We start from the raw sequence: 19,334 nt of genomic DNA on the forward strand, positions 1-19,334 counted from the left end.
TCAATCAGAATTTAAATGCTAAAACATAGTGTGTTATAATGATTTACTACGTGACAAAGGAAAACCATTGGGTGTGCTAAATGTATTTTTTTCGAACATTATTAAACGTAGGGAAAAGATAAGCATAAACAAATAAAGACACACAAAAAGTTGTGTAATAAATAATTATGAATTAGAGATTGTTTTAAAGTTGTTTACTGTTTTGACGTCCTTTGTAAACATACATTATTGACTTTTGAAGTGTTATTCAAAATGTATATATGTATTTTTAAGATCCAGTGTTATGTATTTAATTTATGAAGATTGGTTATTAGATATCACATTAATATGCTTCGTTAAGTGTATTGAGGTCTAACAAATTGGTTGAATAGGTCGTTGTGATATCATTCACACCACCGTTATTATATACGTATATTATATATAATATTTCTTTTGATAATTTTGAAATACAAACTAAATTTCAATGAAAAGATATTGAACAGGATAACTAATAATGATTAATTCTGTTTGATAAGGATATTTATTAGTGTGCTTAGTTACTTATTTCTGTTGGTTGGAAAACAGTACTTTGGCCGTTTATCTGATTTTGTAACTGTTGTAAATGTGATTCATGTTAATTTGGATTTGAAATTAAGACTTACTTCTCCATTTTCATTTGGGAATTACATATTTTATATTCTTTTACGTTCATTTGTTGTGCTTCTATAGGATCGTTTTATAGATTCAGTATAAAGTTAACTTATCATTATTTGGGAAGAATTCGCGTACGCGCGCGTGTGTGTGGAGCGGGGGTGTGCGTGTAAAAGAATGTTATTTATTTTTATGTTGTATAAAATATATCTGAAATGCTTAATTCGTGATAAGCATTAAAATCTGTTAAAATTTTGCAGTCAACTTTCTCGGATAAATGTTGTTGCTATGTCTTACAATACATCAGGAACATGTGTTGTTGTATTCATGTTTGATTGGAAATTATGTGTGTTGTCACCCTTGACTATGACAAGAAAAAAGTGAAAGGTAATTAACAAACGTTTCCAATAAATGGTTTAATCTTTAAAAGTGTAGTAAATCATAATCAATTTAAAATCCATTAAATACCATTGCACGTAATTGTTACTACATATATTGGGATCCCACATATTTTTACCTATTTATGGACCGGAAGTTACATGTCGTACAAAATGGAGGACGGAAGACTTTCTCGTATGACACGTAGGTGGAAAAAAACATTTCACTGTATAAATATTTTAAATCTGAAATGTTCCAGTTCGTATAATGCAACGTTTATCTATGTTTAGGGAGATTTGCTTCTGTAAAAGCAACTTGTGAGAATATCTACTAAATCTAAGCGTTTTATTAGTTTGTGTTTAGAAAGTGACACGTTATCTTCAACTGTAGAGTAATCAGTCATTGCAATTAGGCTACCTATTTAGATTACTGTTAAGACTTATGCTTGACTTTTTACAGCTCTGTTAATATGGCCCATCTTGAAAGAACAGTAAGTTCTAGATTTAAATATACTACATGTATAGGTCCAGTCCATCTTCAAGGGATATGAAATTGCCATGAATTTCTCAAAGCTAAATTCAAAATATTTACTTTGATGGAAAGTTAAATGCTTTTGCAAAGATTGATATAAAGCATGTAATTATAACAAATATCCAATGTATTTCCTGAAGTTGAATACATAATATACATAAGAAAAACTTATGATATTTGTTTCCTGGATTAAACATTTGTACATGATTTAAAATAAAGACTATAAAAAGAGAACATATATGACAGATTCAATAAATATACAGTAAGTCTAGCTCAGATTTCAATAAATTTGCCAGGCACAGGCATTTTGTAAGTATTTGGTTCCATAAACTTTTTAGTATAATTTGGGTATGCTGAATTCAAAAATATATGTTGGCCATCTCACAAATTATATTTTGTAGGTCAAAATGGCGGAAAACAAAATGGCAGCCAAATTAATATATTTCTAATATAAATATATAATAGTATCGCAACTATCCAAAAATAAGTGAGTTTCTTTATCAAAGTAATGTGCAACAAAGTAACAGATTTAACAAACAACACTTTTTTTCAAAGATAAATAACTTTTAATCTAAATGTGTGCTCCATTAAGAGATGAATATATTAAAACCACTCTAACTTGACTATTTTGCCAAAAAGATAATTCTTTAACAATTTACGTTGGTTATAATTGCAAAGCCATCGAATACAGTACACTAACTAATTGTTACAAAATATTGATATACATGCCCTTTAAATTACCCTGATTAATTCAAATTGATATTGATATTTTTGTAAACTGTGCAAAGCATTACATAAATGTAAACAAGCAAATTCGATGAATTGGCATTCCCCGCCGAATGAGTTTGTGGTGAGGAATGGCAAAGAAATATATCCGGCAAAAAGTTAAGAATGCTACTAGAAAGCAAATAATTTCATTAGTCAGGATCAATTTAACAGAAAACAAATGTTTGGAGTGTACATAATAAATGTATTTTACATGTTGATCCTGGCTAATGAATTTTTTTGAATGGAATATGTTTACTGTAATAAGCTCAGCTTTTAGAATTATATGGAGTTATTTGAAATGTGAGTTTGAAGCGTAACGAAATAATGTATTCGAGTAGTTTGGCACTTATGTCGCTGTTTAAACATGTACATTAGAAGTTAAAAGAACAGATGTTTTTTAAATAGAGCACAATCAAGTAAGAGATCTGGAACGTGGGTGGTGGCGGGGCTGAGGGGTGGGTGGGTCTATGTGGTTACAACTTCACATTCCGATAAATATTCATGGAAGGTTTAAATGTTGATAATAAATATTGATGGAAAATAAAACATGAAGAAAACAATATTGTTGGGGGAGGGATGCAGCATTATCGGGACGGCGGGGATGGCTGGGTGGAGGAGCCAAGTGGGGAAAGGGTGCAACTTTGCAAGTTGATAAATATTCATGGAACGTTCCAAATTTTTTAAGAAGACATGAAAAATGAATTTGAGGGTTGGGTCGGGGTTGGGGATTGGTGGGGAGGGGGATTGGTGGGGAGGGGAGGGGTCTGACCGGGTGTGGGTACACAACTTCACATATTTACAATAAATGTTCATGGAAAACATGAAAGAAGTTTAATGAAATTTTACCAACTGCTTAGTATGTTATGTACAAATATGTGGATTTTTAAACAATTAGAGGGCAATAAAGTTACCGAAGAGATCCTGACAAAACTGTGTGTGCAATACCACATTATGGTGATCTAAATTCAATTTAAGTTTCATAGTTCTAGGTCAAATATATATATATAAGTTATGAAGAAGAAATTGCCATGATTATAGTACCCTTTATAGTTAACATTAGAAACTTCTAAGGGCCATAACTCTAGTGTTACTTTGGCAACCTGACTGAAACATGACGGGCCGCATAACCCTATAGTGGTAATATAACATGCATGTACATGAAGTTTTATTTAAATTTTCCCAACCTCTTCCAAGATATGGCTCCGGGTGGACAGAAGGACGGACGAACGACGCCATAACTATATCTCCCCGCTTTCGTTAGGGGATAACAAACACGTTTTGCATCTAAGTTTGTGATGTTGGTATGTGAAAATCGCAGTGCAAAAAGATGATAGCTGATATTCGATTTCTATCCAAACAATAAATTATACTTGAATACGTTTGTTTGATAAAAAGCAACTCGATCCATTCATATCATAATTATAAACTATAGCAGTCTGACGTCCTGCGGGTAAGCTTTAAAGTTAAATCACAACTATGGCACATCAGACAACCCTTAAATTTTAAGATATGATCATACTGCAATGGTGCTGTGAAGAAAGAACATATTGTGAATACCTTCTTAAAGACCAGTCTTTATCTTCGGTCGTTTTCAAGAAAGTAACAAACTTAGGTTAAAGTAATCAAATTGGTGACGAATGATCTTTGTTTACTTTTAAAGAAAATATAAGGTATTCACCTTCAGAATCAACTTAACTGAATCAGGATATTGCAAGTGCATTACGAAATCGATAAGCACTCACTCCATCTAATAGTTAAAATGTAAGACTGAATATAGTCTCCACTTATTTGGATTAAGTGTTGTTATATTATCTAGTCCTTTGGGACCATAGAGTTCATTTACTTTAATAGAATTCCCCCTACGTTACATATTTCTTTACCTCACGTGAGTCAGACCAGGTCTGCTCTTATTTTACTTAGTTGTGTTCTTTTCCAAAGAATCTTCTTAAAGATTTCACTAATAATACACCATGCCTTTCTCTGAAATCGTTTTGAAGATAAGATATGTAAGTAAGAAAATAAACCATAGATTTAACATAAACACAATATTCACTTCATTGAGTCTATTTCTTTTGGCATTAATTTAGATTAATCAGGTTGATCCAGACTGATTCGAATGTAACTTTTATAATGTATAAACTTTCAGGCACTGATTTAGACTAAATACTTATTAAGTCGCTTCTTTACATTTTAACAACCGTAGATGTTTCGTCTCATCACCAAACTAATCTGTTTGGTGTAGCTGTATAACACAGAATTTAAACCATATTATTTTGAACCATATTTAAAAAAAAATCAAAGCATGGAACGACGGGAATTTGTTCAAGATTTTTAAATCTTTCATAACATTTAATAACAAGAGACACATATTAAACAGGTGATATTTATAAGCTTTGGTACCAAAGACTTATGATTTATTCTATTTTTAATTTTATCAGTAATTAGTCGTCGCAAGTCAGATCGGACAAAAATTTATTCAACCTTGGTTGCAAAAAAGCCAAAAAGAAACATAATGTTACAAGGCTTACCGGGGATCATAGCATATCAAAGAATGAGTGATGGCATGCTTTAACAGTAGTTCAACTATACATTATAATTCGATCGGCTGTCACAGACCCTTTCATAAAATAGTATAGGCCACCATAATCATCTTCATAAATTCATGGGGCAGTCAAAGTCCTTTTTTATTTAAAAAACTGTAGTAATGAATAATTTTCTTGAGTGAGACTATTAGTACGAGGTCCAATGAGGTCTACCATGCATCCCGCCCCCCCCACCACGCCTAGACTTTTTTCATAGGTACCAAATTGTTCGGCAGGACCAACTCTTTCAAAATCAAAAATGTTCCCATGAAAAAACTTTTTTGAACTATATATGATTTCACTGTTTCCATGGCAACCATTCAATTTTGAAAAGGACGACCATATAGATGAAAATCAGTCATGTCTTGGTTGGTTTTTGCGATAAAACAATAAAACAGATGTCAAAATAGAGCTAAGACATTGGTCTTTGAAAAGCAGTAGTTTTATGTTAATTAGCTAATTTGCATATTCATGAATATTAATGAGAATGTTAAAAAATAACAAAATTTTGTTAAAACATAATATTTTCTAAGTTTCAAATCAATTTAAGTGTACTAATTAGCTCTGTTCTGGCACATTTGTTTACTCAAAACTGGATGTGCTCAGCTAATTTGCATAAATTGAATCAGTGTCACAAACAACGAATAAAATTCTGAAACCCCTAAAACTGAATAAAATGATGTAATTAATTGTAATCAATGAAAAACCAATTTTTATGTGGTCTATAATGTTTGTAGACATAGAATTAACACTTCAACAACGTTGTTATATTGCTTCATCTCAGTGTTGTTATATTTTCTGGTCCTTCGGGATCATTGATTTCAACTCATTTACATTTGAAGATTGAATACTGCTTAAGCCGGTGCTAGGGGGCGTGGGCATTGTTGCATTTTCCATTTCTGCTTATGAACAGACTCAATCAAACCGAGTCTGCAATTTTCACTGTTTGCACTGTTTTCGGTGCTTCCGAGGGATCTACTTTCCAGATTTTATTAAATATTCAGAAAATATTTCGCAAACATGATTAATATTACATATTTTGTACTGTAATAATACAATATACTTCTTTATTTGTCAGAAAGTGTGATACTTTTTCCATAACACACTTTAAAATACGTTACCACTACCTTTGCTTTTCAAAAAAGATATTTAAAAAGAAGTTGAATCCAAAATTGTGGCATACTGATTTATTCAAACTGTTAGCTGTTAGATTTAAAAAGGTTTCTTTTCTGTTATCTTAGAAATAGCCTAAACTATATATTGCACCCTTCATGTGACTCTGAGTTTAGATTGAATTTCAATAAAACACGCAATAATATCCATCTGTGCATCCATGATATTAAGATCCTACAGCTGATATTTTCAGTCTTCATGTTAGTAAAAGTCAAGTTTTATAAAAAGTACTTTTTGAATTTTAGAAAAAGTAGCATTAAAAGAACATATACAAAACCAATCCTAGCTTTATAGAATGAGTCATAGGATCCTGAGTCAGATATCTGGATGAGGCCTTTCCTCTCCGTGACGATTAAATAAGACATCGTGTCTAAAGTCAGCTTAGTAGAAGCAGACTTACACCCACCTGTACAATACGGAGAACAGCACTTGCCTGCAGAGAACTGAGTAGTTCCAGAACAGAATCCATAGACACTTGTTAGGTTAACTGATCAACATTACATGACTGAATTCCTTTTGCAAAGTGGTGCTTAACCAAAAGTAATAAACAAAAGAAAATATGCTGGTATTTAAAGACACTTTAGATATATAACTAAAACCAACTGGACAAAATTGTTTTAGTGATACCAGATCAAGATATAAGAAATATATAAAACTTTATACATATGAAATAAAGAAGGCTATTGTAGCCATTTTGAAACATTTACAAGATGACAGAATGTACAATTTTTTTATTTTTTTTTTTTGGTATTTTTAATTGTACAGACAAGAACTAAATTATATTATGTGTTGGAATATTCCTTGATATACCGTAACATAAAGAGAAACACTACTAAGAGTAACTATGCATCAATCACAACAAAAAAGTTTGATTATCAATTAAGTTACATACCAAAGGTTATGACAAAGGCATTGTCTCTTTTTGTCAAAAGTTCAAACTGTAGCAAGAAACTCGAGGTTATGATACAAATTGCTTCAGAATCGAAGTGTAATCAAATTTCATTCATAAATATTAAGTGATTCTGAGAACCTGTGATCTTCTTATGTCATTTGCTTTCTAATTTATGAATGATATGCTATAAAGCAACATATAACAGATAATCAACAAGAGAGCAAATATGCTATATTAGGTAACATTAAAGTGAAAACATCGTAAGTAACATCTTAAACAAGACGTTCAGAATTTGATTGTAGTAACACTACTGCCTCATAATTTGTGCATTTCATATTTTTCAGACATTTCATCCGATTTTAAGTTCAAATTTTAAGTAATACATGAAAATTCCCTGTAACAGAACACTGTTTAAGCTAGTGCTAGGGGTATGATGGCAGTTTCACATTTCACTACATCTAACGAACAGACATAATCAAATCAAGTCAGCTATTATTTTGCTCGATTGTGTTGTTATGCTTCGAAGGGATGAGCTTAAAAACAATTTGCTATCCCTTAAATACTCTTTTAAGTACCATATGATGGTTGTAAAAAGTCCCCTCGTGCTCACTTTCAGTATTGTTTGATTTTCTAGTCATTTCGGACCATACTAAAATAGAATTCCTATTAAGCCAGTGCTAGGGGGCGTAAGGTGCTTTTCACACTTCATTACCTCTCATAAACAGCCACGCTCCAACTGAGTTTGCTATTTATTTGCTTAGTTGCGATCTTTGCTTCAAAAGGATCTTCTTAAAGTCTATTGCAAAATGTTTTCAGTAACCCGTTCCTACAGCACTCAGTATCTTTCTATCAGTTTTAAATAGCATTATGTGATTGTTTTCCTAACAATTTGGTTTTCATAGACTTAATATCATTCATATTCTTGACTGCTTTTTCCAATTTTAGGCTATAAGTTTAAATCTAAAAATTACTTGAAGTACCTGAAATTTCATTTTGTTTTTTAGTTTTTGTTCAGTGCCGCTTTTCAACAGTGAATATTTCGTCAATTAGCCCATGAATACCTCAATACAATTCATGTGTTTCTGAAACTGAAAAACAAAATGCTTTATTTCTCACGTAAATAACTTCACAATAACACAAAACGAAATAGATATTCCATTAAACCAATTTCCATGAAAGGAAGCCCCAAACTGTAACCCTGTTATCAGTGTATGAATGTTAGCAGGGATGTATATATTATTAATATATACAGAATATATACATAGAAATATATAATCAATGTAAAATTGACAACATTATTTAAAACCATCAAGTAAAAGAACAACATATTTAAGGAGCGGATATTGAAATAATTAAACTGATAGATGCATTAATTCAAAATAAAAAAGGAACATTGAATGTGTAATGAATGTTTCCGATGATTTCTTTGTTGAAAAAAGTGAAGAAAGATTGTTAGAATTAATATTTTAAAATTTTAACAAATCCATGATATCATAATATTGAAATCCATGGTTCAGATTTCTTCATAGATATTTCTAAATACAGCAAAGTACAGTGGTAACGTACTTTAAAGCGCCGTTATGGAAAAAATCTCACTGCTTGGAAAGTATGGAGTTGTACTACTTTGTAGAAGTATTTAACAACTTGATAACTAAATATTCCTCTACCATTGTCTAAGAAAATAACGATACAATAAAACAATATTACTGGAATGGTAACGTAACATATGTTAAGTATGTTACAAACAGATTCCTCCTTCAAATAAGTATTTACATTATATTTTCATGTGTTTCAGCTCAAATAACACAAGTTTATTGATCACAGTTTAGTTCATCATGTTGTTCAGTTTTAGTTATATCTTGTTTTCAGAGATGTCTGTTTCAGCATAGATTAATTTAAGCAAATTTGCTAAAATACCTAATGTAGAAAAAAAAATTTACCCTCACAGTAATAAAATACTACTCTACAAAACACTGAGAGACACTAAGAGCAGATCAAAGCTGTCTGATTTATATTTTATAAATAATTGATGTAACAAAACAAGGTTATTTAAATGGTAACGTAGCATGTGTAAAGTATGTCACATACTGATGCTTTCTTCAAAAAGGTGTTCAATCTTCATTTCCAAACAATATACCTCACATAATTGTTATTTAATAGATAACATTTAATTATATCATTTTATTAAATTTAAGTGGTATCTTGTTTCCTGAGATGTTGGTTGTGATTATGGTTAATATTATGCAAATTAGTTAAACATACCTATTTTGGAGTAAAAACGTTACCATCAGTGTTACAAAATACTATTTAAGAAAACACTGAGAGACTTTCAGAATAGATCAAAACTGTTTAATACATTTAAATTGATTTAAAACTTGAAAAATAATATTTTCTAATAAAATTGTGTCATTTTGTAACATTCTCATTAATATTCATGAATATGCAAATTAGTTAATTAACATAAAATGCTGCTTTTTAAAGGCCAATGTCTTAGTTCCATTTTGACACTATTTTTGTTGTTTAATTACCAAAACTGACCATTATATGACTGATATTCCTCTATATGGTCGTATTTTCCAAAGATGAACGGTTGCCATGGAAACATTGAAATCTTATATAGTTTCTAAAGAGTTTTTTTCATGGGAACATTTTTTATTTCGAAAGGATTTGTCCTGCCGAACAATTTGGTACCTATGAAAAATGTCTAGGGGGATGCATGGTAAACCCTATTGGCCCCCTACCTATATTCAAATGTGTTTTTAAAACACCGTGCTTGAATGTAGTTCTGTACGAGAAACAACAATTGTTAATTGTTCCAAGGCAAACCTCTTGGTGCCATTTTTCTACTACTAAATAAGTGCGTGTTTATTGTAATTATTTCCATCCAGCTGGCTTACGGAAGGTCGGTGGTTCTACCCAGGTGCCTGCTCGTAATGAAATTGTGCACTGAGGGGCACCTGGGGTCTTCCTCCACCATTAAAGCCGGAAAGTCGCCATATGACCTAAAATTGTGTCGGTGCGAAGTTAAACCCAACAAAATAAATAAATAAATTATTGTAATTATTTAAAACGTGGTCCCTTAAAAAAATAGTAAAATATTGATAATGAGTAATACTAGTATTTGACGGGAAAATATATCAGTTTAGACTTTCATAATGGCCTTAAAAACGAAAAAATGACTACGGATCGAAGAATAAAGAATTGAATCGGATTAAGATATTGCAGAGGACAATAAAATGTAGCAAATATGTATGAACCAACAAGTGTACTTTTTATCTTGTAGCAGGTTACTGAGAACATCTGAGTATTCATTAGAAAAAAAAATGTATACAATATACAGCTGCAGCTTAGTGAGCAAAAATTATTTTATTGGAGAATTTGAAGTGAGACTGGCTCACAAAGTTAACCTTTAAGGGGTTACTGAATTACTGAATGTTCCGAGACTTTGTTCCTATCTTAACCTGCTTATTTATATCTTTTTCTGTTATATTGTTGTTGTTTCTTTCATTAAAATGAAAATATGATTTTGGTAGGTATTTAATATAGATATCTTTTTATTGCATGTGGAATGCTTTATAGATCTGGGTTCTATGTTGCCAGAAATTCTATTCTTAACTTTTCATTTTATATAGTAGCAAGCTAGTTTATTGAACTATATATTACAAGGACTAATCTACAGAACCATCCATGCTACTTTAAATGTATATTAAATGCATACTCCAAAAACATAAACGGCGTTGCAAGTCTTCATATCCGTTACTTCTTTTTGTTATTCAGGTGGGCGAGGGGTTAAAAGGAGGAGGCAGAGAGATAATCCTGTTTTAGGAAAGAGGAGGAAACTCCAACTGGGCAGCACAATTTTAGGTTTGTAACTATTCATATAATGTTCGTAAAATACTTACATGTAATTTGAATTTTGGACTACTGGCCAAGGCTAGACATTAGAAACTTTTAAGTTGATACCACCTCTTTAATTTGCGTGAATGGAAAAAAGAAAAACGATCATATTCATTTCGTTCCAAAGTAATAACGTGATTCAACCTATTGATTTCTTTTGTGTGACAGAAAGAAACCTTTGTAAGGCCTTCAGATCGAGTTTTGGTTTCTTTATTAGCAAAAGTAATCACATACCTGGAAAATCTTATTTAACTGAAATGAGCTACCAAAACAATTTCAAGCACAATTATTGATAAAGAATTATTACAATGTTACACACTAGAGTTTTTAAGTATGATACTCACAAGAATGATGCATCTCAGAAATTGAGAGAAAAAATAATTTATGTGAAGTCTATAAAAAGGCAAAATCATGATAAAACGTTGAAATAGTTTTTGATTATTTGGTTTGTCAACAAAGAGTTACATAATCATTTTGCTAGCTTCTGCTAAACTTTTGAATAAACTAGTATTTGTTACACTTTATGTTGTAAAATATAGATAATTCTCATTACTGAACGTCTTAATCTATTCGCCCATAAGTAAGGTAATACGTTTATATTTCAGTTGCAAGTCCGGGAGGTCAACATCCGCCCATACAGGAAAGAGAAGGTAAATACAAATAAGTATGCACTATTTTACATTATATATCCTACAGCTTGACATTCCTGTAGAAAGTGTATTACCGCTGTATCATCGAGGACGATAGTATTTAGATCTTAAAACAACAAATTAGTTTATGCTGAATTGAAAGAGATATGGAGAAAAATGTAAAATACAAGTCGATAAAATAAAAAAAATTGTTATGAAAAGAAACGACATTTCCCGTCTCTTTTTGACATATGAGGTGGAAAAGAGTCTCTAAGTCTTACGTTTAAATTTGCAATTTACTTTTTCTCAGTTAAAAAATTATATGCCACATTTTTTTTATTTTCCTATCGAAATCTGACAAACATTGCCAATTTATATAATACGTATCTGGACTAATCTCACTTTTTGCCGTTGTTTTATAGGTCATTCGGACCTAAATATTATTCCCTATATGTTTTATATAATTTACAATTTTTACAGAGCTGCCAAACAAAATTTTACCGATTACCCGCTCCGCCCCCTCTCACCTTCATCTTAAAGAGTAATGCTTAAACGTACTTTAAATGAATGAAAAGTATGTTTTGCAAAGAGCAATGTAACCTGTAAGAGTATTTTATACAGTACAACCTCTCAAGAGTGGTCTTCTCTTAATAAAAAACCTCCCTTTAAGAATTATTATTACTATTATTATACCAGATTTATATAGCGCCCTTTTCATGATCAGTTTCATGTTCAAAGGCGCTTACATAGTTCAAATGCACCCACACAGGACGCATAATTCATCCTCTACTAGTATAGACACAGAGCGATCTGACCAGAGGGACAGAGTGAGACAAAGCCCCCGTGACAGAGAGATCAGAAATCAGATACAGGCTTGTTCGGCTAACTTAGCCTAGCTCTTTGCGAATAGACAGCCTGGTTCTTTAACGTACCCAGTGTATAGCACCGATATACGCAAGGATTGCCTGGGTTCCTGACCAGTACACCTCTAGTTGGGTGGGAAACACTGAAAAGCGTTTCTGAAAATCCCCGAGTAGCTGCCGGGGATCGAACCCCGACCTTAGGATTGGAAGGCCAGTGTGCAAACCACTGAGCTATCCGTCCACCCAACAAACAACATCATACAAATTTCCATAAGCTGAAATATACTATCAAATTCATTTCTCCAAAACAACAACCTCCGCATAACGGTCAATATTTGTATCTCCCAAAGGGTGCTGCTCTACAGAGCAGAGGTTGTACATACATTTTGCAATTACTTTTGCAATTACTTCTTTACCATGAACGTTGAGTAATTCATAAGTTCTAGTTTTACATGTACATGTGCATTAAATAAATACCTATATACCGAGATTTTTCAATAATATGTTTCTATGCCTAGAGGTATTTTTAAATTGTGTCTAGCTTCTGATGGACTTTGTTTCCAATTTGCCTTGGTTGCATAACCAAGATAGGCAAATGGAGGTAATAATAATGTTTCGAGATTTGTATCTGTAATAAATTTGAGCAAAGCACAGAGCTGTTGTTGATAATTGTTTGCAAATTTAATGTTGTAAGTCTTATATTTATTTAATTCATTAGGCAAAGTGTTTTTATCAAATTCATTACCATGGGTGGACAACTGGGATCGGAAAACAACTCCTGAAATCGTAGTTTGTATTAAGTACTAAACGAAAATTAACAAGTGTAAATGACCAATTGTAAAAATATCAATTAAACCCAGTACTTGCCATTACCCATTACTTATTACATTCTGTAAAAAAGATCCTTCAGAAGCGCAGAATGCAACCAAGCAAAAATTAGCAGACTCGGTTTGATTGAGTCTGCTCATGAGAAGTAATGAAATTTGCAATACCATTCTCGCCCCCTTGCACCGGCTTAAGCGGAAATCTATTGAATGGACTCCGTGATCCCAAAAGATAAAAAAAATATTACAATACTGAAACATCCTTTAACTGCTTGATTAGTGACCTAATATGCTGAGAATGGCTAGATAATGACTTTCCTATAAATCAAGTGACTGTTAAACATTACTTTCCTATTTTCATGAAACGGGTATATGCTACAGTTGTTTCATTTTACACAAAATATATCGAAACAGTTATTTGCTAACAATTCTAGTATGATAACAGTAAAAATCTGCAAATGAACAGAGATAACCACACAAACACTTCTGGAATAAAGCATAATGCAAGTAAAAAATAATGTATTTGTACAAGATATGCCTTATCAATAACAAAATTTAACGTTTCCCGCTAATATTTCATATGTTATTTCACTGATTCATTCTGTTTGTCATTGTATTAAAATTTTGTTTCACATCTATGGGTCTGAAAAAGAAGTAAAAATTGTTTACATTTAAAAAAAAGGTGCAATGTTTCCGACAAGCTTCGTTAACGAAAAAAATAGAATTTTTAAATAAAACAATTTACACTATACTATGTGGTCTTCTTTTAACTATGATCGAACAGGAATATTTAGCTCGCTTACTTATTAATGCGGCAGACGTAAAAGTAAAAATCATCTTATACATAATATTAAAGGCAGTAGAACTAAAAACTCAAACCTCAAGTAGGCACTGCCTATTTTGAATATATGTGTCGTTAACTGTATCAAAGTACACAGTCTGAAACAAAATAATTAAAATATCATTTTCTGAAAAAAGTCATTTGAGTTGAAAAATAAAGATCCTTGGTGAAATAATTGAAAAACATGGAAACAACTCAGCTAAGATTTTGCTGTAGCCATAGGTGACTACTGACCTAGTACCTAATGCAAACCATGCACTTTTACCTCTAGGCATAGAAACACATTAATGATTACTACAATGGTCTGCAGTCTGAAAAGAAAATTATGTAAAGATCAAACTAGAAATATCAAAGGAGAGACGAATAATACACCCACAATACGGCCTTGTCATAGAAGTATGGCAAGTTTTAAGTTGGAAAGGGGCCATAACAACGTCAAAAATGGTGGTTTGTAGGTAATGTCGAACTTGAACTGTATTTTATGATGTTACATCTATGTACCAAAAGTTATCTAAATCTGTAAAGCCTTTCATGAGCTTTTGTCCAAAAACCATGTAAACCAGCGGACCGACAAGCTCAATCCTATACACCCCCACCCAAGCTTCGTGTGTTAGGTTATGATTGGTTAATGCCCTGGGGAAATTGTAAATTTTTTGTAGTGAAATTTGTCAACAAACAGGCGAGATCTTTTAAAGTCATAACCCTCAAAATTTCAGAAGGTTAACTATGTTGAAAACAGTGCTGGAAAGAGAATTATCTCGGCTAGCCATATATATGCGACAAAGTATGGAAATATTTAGAAATATGAGAAAATAGAAAAAATAGGACTGTTAGATGTATGACTGTTTTATCATGCATATCAATTCACATAGATAACTTACTTTTCTATTTTATTGATATAACATAGGGAGAATTAGAATTGACAAACCGTGTTCATTCAACAATTTCGCTCTATAAACAGATTGTTTCCCTTGTATAAAAAGAGTATAGTGGACGCAACTTGACCCCGATGGTTGACTTTTGTATTATAATACATAATAAGGCACAACCTATTATTGAAAAGGAGTGCATTGTATACAAACTTACTGCATATAAATATACATGGATACCCTAAGCACCCCTTATTCATACTAATGAAATAATCGATATGAATAATCAGCATAAGGTCAACCATCGCGATCAAGTTGCGACTACTATAAGTCTTTAGTAATAATAACTCAATATAGGACTTTTTTCAGATCGACGGGGAGATCAGCTATGCCTGCCAGAACCAAACTGTGAGTATTTTTACTAGAAACTGTTTGATAGTATTAATCGCAAATAGATATAGACAACCGGATTAAGAGAATCCTTTCCGTTACCGAATAAGAATAATTCATACAATATGTTGTTTAATAGTTCAGTCATAATTATGATTCTGGATTTTTAACTTATATCCCACACCATCTTTCTTTGGGTTCACGGCCTACAAGTTGCTGTTCTGCTAGCCTAACACAGCAACAAATCATACGACACTTTTTTATCAATATCTTATTAAAGATAATTGTTTGTTTGCTTGTTTTGTTGTGCTTCAAGACAAAGCAATGTTTTTAAGTTTAGCGACTTTGTAGTAACTGAAGGACTACTCAAATTTTCTAAATCTAGATTTTAATTTACCGGAGATTCTGATATTAAAGAACAAAGTAGGTACACAGTAGAATATACCAATGCATCGAATACAGCAAGCGTAGCCGGAGTCCCTCACTGCAAACAAGACTAAACGCAGAAAAAAGTTCTGGGAAGATAGTAGAGTAATACTTTGTTTACACATTAAATTAAATATGTATTGTGGCATTGTAAGAAGATAGAGTGGCACAAATGAGGAAGATAAGTAATTCTACTACAGTACAAGACATACAAGTATACATATTTTAGGCGTCAAACGGTAGGCAGACCAACTAAGTAAACAGAAGGGTACCGCCTTAGAACTGTCACGAAACTGAGAAAGGAAAGGAAGTTAAAAAGTGGTTGAGGCATATGTCAGTCTCACATTAACCCTAATTGCAATTTGTTAGATGAGACAGTGAAAATGAATAAATATCCGCTGATATAAGCTCTAACATACGTAGCAAAATCCTAAATTGAATAAAATAATACATACAGTTAGGCCATTTTCGAGGTATCAGTACACAGATGTACTTGCTACCTGTCAGAGCTGAAGGAGCAAAACTTTTAAGAGTCAGAGTAGAAAGAGACTATTTAAAACACGAGTATGTAAGTAGCAAATAGAAATCAACTCTATCGTACTGTATCATGTACTGATTCATAATTGTATACTATTGTTTCAGGGGATTATTCAAGTGTTGATTTGTCAGATAACTAATTCAACAGTTTGTCTTTCAGTGTATCTGGGAAGACGCACTTTAAGAGTAAGACATTCGACAGGAGTATTTGACATTCGTAGGAACGTTGTTACGTTGCATACGTTATCAGGTACGTTATCGTCTAAGTAGTCTTCAACTGAAATACTACAAAAGGGTTTGGACTATTTTAAACATTTGTTTCATAGTTCATGATTAGAGTTCCACATAATCAGCACAGCGGACATGAAACGTTTTGCACATTTCAATATCACTTCTAAACAGAGTCAGTTTTACCTAGTCTGATTTTATTTTAGTTGTCTTCCATGCATGCTTGCACATATTCTTATCTTAGATTTGATATCTGCCGAAATTGCATTCACAAGTCACTAGTCTGTGTCATTATCTTTATTAAACGTTACAGATGAAACAATTACAACTTTGAATGTAACAATCACAATAAGGGCATCATAAAGTCAAAGTGTTAAAGGATAAAACTGTGTTATACCATACACTTTGAGAATAGTACCCCTGGTCCAGCGGCTTTTAGCGTTTTTAGTTATCTTACAGATGTCACCACATGTGACAGTGCGACTAACACCCAGGCGCTAAACAATTTTCGGACTAAGGTTACCTTATGATAAATGAATCTGCTGAATGAATAAACGTCCGTTTGTTACCGTTGTTATACATGCATTTTTACATAGAAGAATCAAACATAGGGTTTTAATTTTCAGTGGTTGAAAAAAATATCATGAAAGCATGGAGTCTGAAGTAAAACTAGCTATATATGCATGAGTATGTCGCAATATCTTACTTTTTAGAGGAAACACTCTGGTGGAGGCTTTAATAAAATGTAATTTACTAACTTTAACATTTACTTTCATTGCAGGGACACCGATGAGGACTACTGCAGTTGTCGGCCTTTGTTCGAGCAGAGGAGAATCCAATCTTGCCGGCATTATGAACGCTGTGATATTAACAAATTAAATAGTTAAACTATAGAAAATAAGCCAATGTTTACTTTCCTATGTCTCTTCTTCATAGAAAAGATGTTACATTTGTACTTTTCTTTGCTCTTGCACATGTTTGTTGTTTCATTTCAAATACTGCAAAATTGTTTTTCTAAGATCAGAACTAATACATATTCAAATCCGTTAAACAAGTACAATTTCTTACAGGAAACAGTTTATTCTGTTGCACTTATGTATACTTCACATGCTTATGAGGAAACCAATTTGTAATTAAACGTACGAAAGTATCCGTTGTTGTTTGTTTCTTTAGCATTTAGAAATGAGCACATGGAGCTAACCTATTTCATGATCAATGAGATATCGAATCATATGATTCCCCACGCTGTAAAGTACTTTTGATGGAGTGATTTTTATAAGTCCGTTGGAAAAACGGACCTATTATGCTTTCATCCTTTACGGATGGGCGAACATGCGGAAAAAGACTGTGACCGCTCAATAACTAGAGTAGTTTGTATTAGAACACGAAGTATGTATTTCTATTAAATCTAAAACAATGTCGATAACAAGCCAGTTTGGACCTGTATTTCTAGAGTTATGGCCCATGAACTCAGTCTAGTCGGAATTACCAAAACCTACGGACTCCGCACTTATGACCCTTCAGCTACTCAAAACTGCCAAAACTGACAGTGTCTCCTCGATAACTAGATTGCATCTAGGCCAATATCGATAACCAGCCAGTTCAGAGTTTAGACCCTTGAATTTGCCAAAATTGAGTGTCCCTCGATAACTAGTAATTTTACTCAGAACTAAACATAACTTATACAAAGTGTGCCTTCGTTATAATTTAGTTCAATTTCAATAACTGGTCAAAAATTCGGGTCAGTATCTCTTATGTATACATGTACAAGACTAATAAGTGAGAATAATAAACTTTCTAGAGAGGTTGTTGTGATTTTAAATAGGCATTTTAGAGCAATATTTTGACTGTCCATACCCTATGCCCTAACATTGCTACAGTATTGTTATATGTTTGTTATTGTTGTTGTTTTTTGTTGTTGTTTTTTTGTTTCTTTTAAGCTCACCTGTCACATACTGACAAGGTGAGCTTTTGTGATCACGCAGCGTCCGTCGTCCGTCGCCAGTGCGTGCGTCCGTGCGTTCGTCCGTCCGTGCGTAAACTTTTCCTTGTGACATCTCTAGAGGTCACATTTTTTGTGGGATCTATATGAAAGTTGGTCAGAATGTTCATCTTAATGATATCTAGGTCAAGTTTGAAACTGGGTTACGTGCCATCAAAAACTAGGTCAGTAGGTCTAAAAATAAAAAAAATGTGACCTCTCTAGAGGCCATATATTTCACAAGATCTTCATGAAAATTAGTCAGAATGTTCAACTTGATGATATCTAGGTGAAGTTTGAAACTGGATTACGTGGCGTCAGAAACTAGGTCAGTAGGTCTAAAAATAGAAAAACCTTGTGACCTCTCTAGAGGCCATATTTTTCATGAGATCTTCATGAGTATTGGTCAGGATGTTCACCTTGATGATATCTAAGTCAAGTTTGAAACTGAGTCATGTGGATACAAAAACTAGGTCATTAGGTCTAAAAATAGAAAAACCTTGTGACCTCTCTAGAGGCCGTATTTCTCAATGGATCTTCAGGAAAATTGGTCAGAATGTTCAACTTGATGATATCTAGATCAAGTTTGAAACTGGGTTACGTGGGGTTAAAAACTAGGTCAGTGGATCTAAAAATAGAAAAACTTTGTGACCTCTCTAGAGGCCATATTTTTCATGAGATCTTCATGAATTTTGGTCAGAATGTTTAACTTGATGATATCTAGGTCAAGTTCGAAACTGGGTTATGTGGAATTAAAAACTAGGTCAGTAGGTCTAAAAATAGAAAAACCTTGTTACCTCTCTAGAGGCCATATTTCTCAATGGATCTTTATAAAAATTGGTCAGAATGTTTACCTTGATGATATCTAGGTCAAGTTTGAAACTGGGTCACATGG

The 19,334-nt window shown here is 32.6% G+C and overlaps 1 protein-coding gene across 3 annotated transcripts; it reads left to right on the plus strand.

The window, feature by feature from the left end:
* Positions 1-426: 426 nt before the first annotated feature.
* LOC128555310 (uncharacterized) lies at positions 427-17,610 on the plus strand. Of its 3 annotated transcripts, none has more exons than XM_053537370.1 (6): positions 427-1,017; positions 10,732-10,818; positions 11,457-11,501; positions 15,235-15,285; positions 16,391-16,480; positions 17,240-17,610. In XM_053537370.1, exons 1-6 carry the CDS (start codon positions 975-977, stop codon positions 17,335-17,337), a joined length of 414 nt encoding a protein of 137 aa, XP_053393345.1. In that variant the 5' UTR covers positions 427-974; the 3' UTR covers positions 17,338-17,610. The 3 variants fall into 3 exon arrangements, with proteins under 3 accessions (XP_053393345.1, XP_053393344.1, XP_053393346.1); XM_053537369.1 differs by lacking the exon at positions 427-1,017 and adding an exon at positions 1,084-1,212; XM_053537371.1 differs by lacking the exon at positions 427-1,017 and adding an exon at positions 1,109-1,212 and having other exon boundaries at positions 15,247-15,285.
* Positions 17,611-19,334: the final 1,724 nt, after the last annotated feature.

The sequence above is a fragment of the Mercenaria mercenaria genome, chromosome 2 (assembly GCF_021730395.1).
Source record: "Mercenaria mercenaria strain notata chromosome 2, MADL_Memer_1, whole genome shotgun sequence".
Taxonomy (NCBI): domain Eukaryota; kingdom Metazoa; phylum Mollusca; class Bivalvia; order Venerida; family Veneridae; genus Mercenaria; species Mercenaria mercenaria.

Bases quoted from the DNA above. Each gene is read 5' to 3' on its own strand.
- LOC128555310 (XM_053537370.1), top strand. From the start codon at position 975: ATGTGTGTTGTCACCCTTGACTATGACAAGAAAAAAGTGAAAG. The intron at 1,018-10,731 runs GTAATTAACAAA...TTTGTTATTCAG, and splicing joins TGACAAGAAAAAAGTGAAAG to GTGGGCGAGGGGTTAAAAGG. The intron at 16,481-17,239 runs GTACGTTATCGT...CTTTCATTGCAG, and splicing joins TACGTTGCATACGTTATCAG to GGACACCGATGAGGACTACT.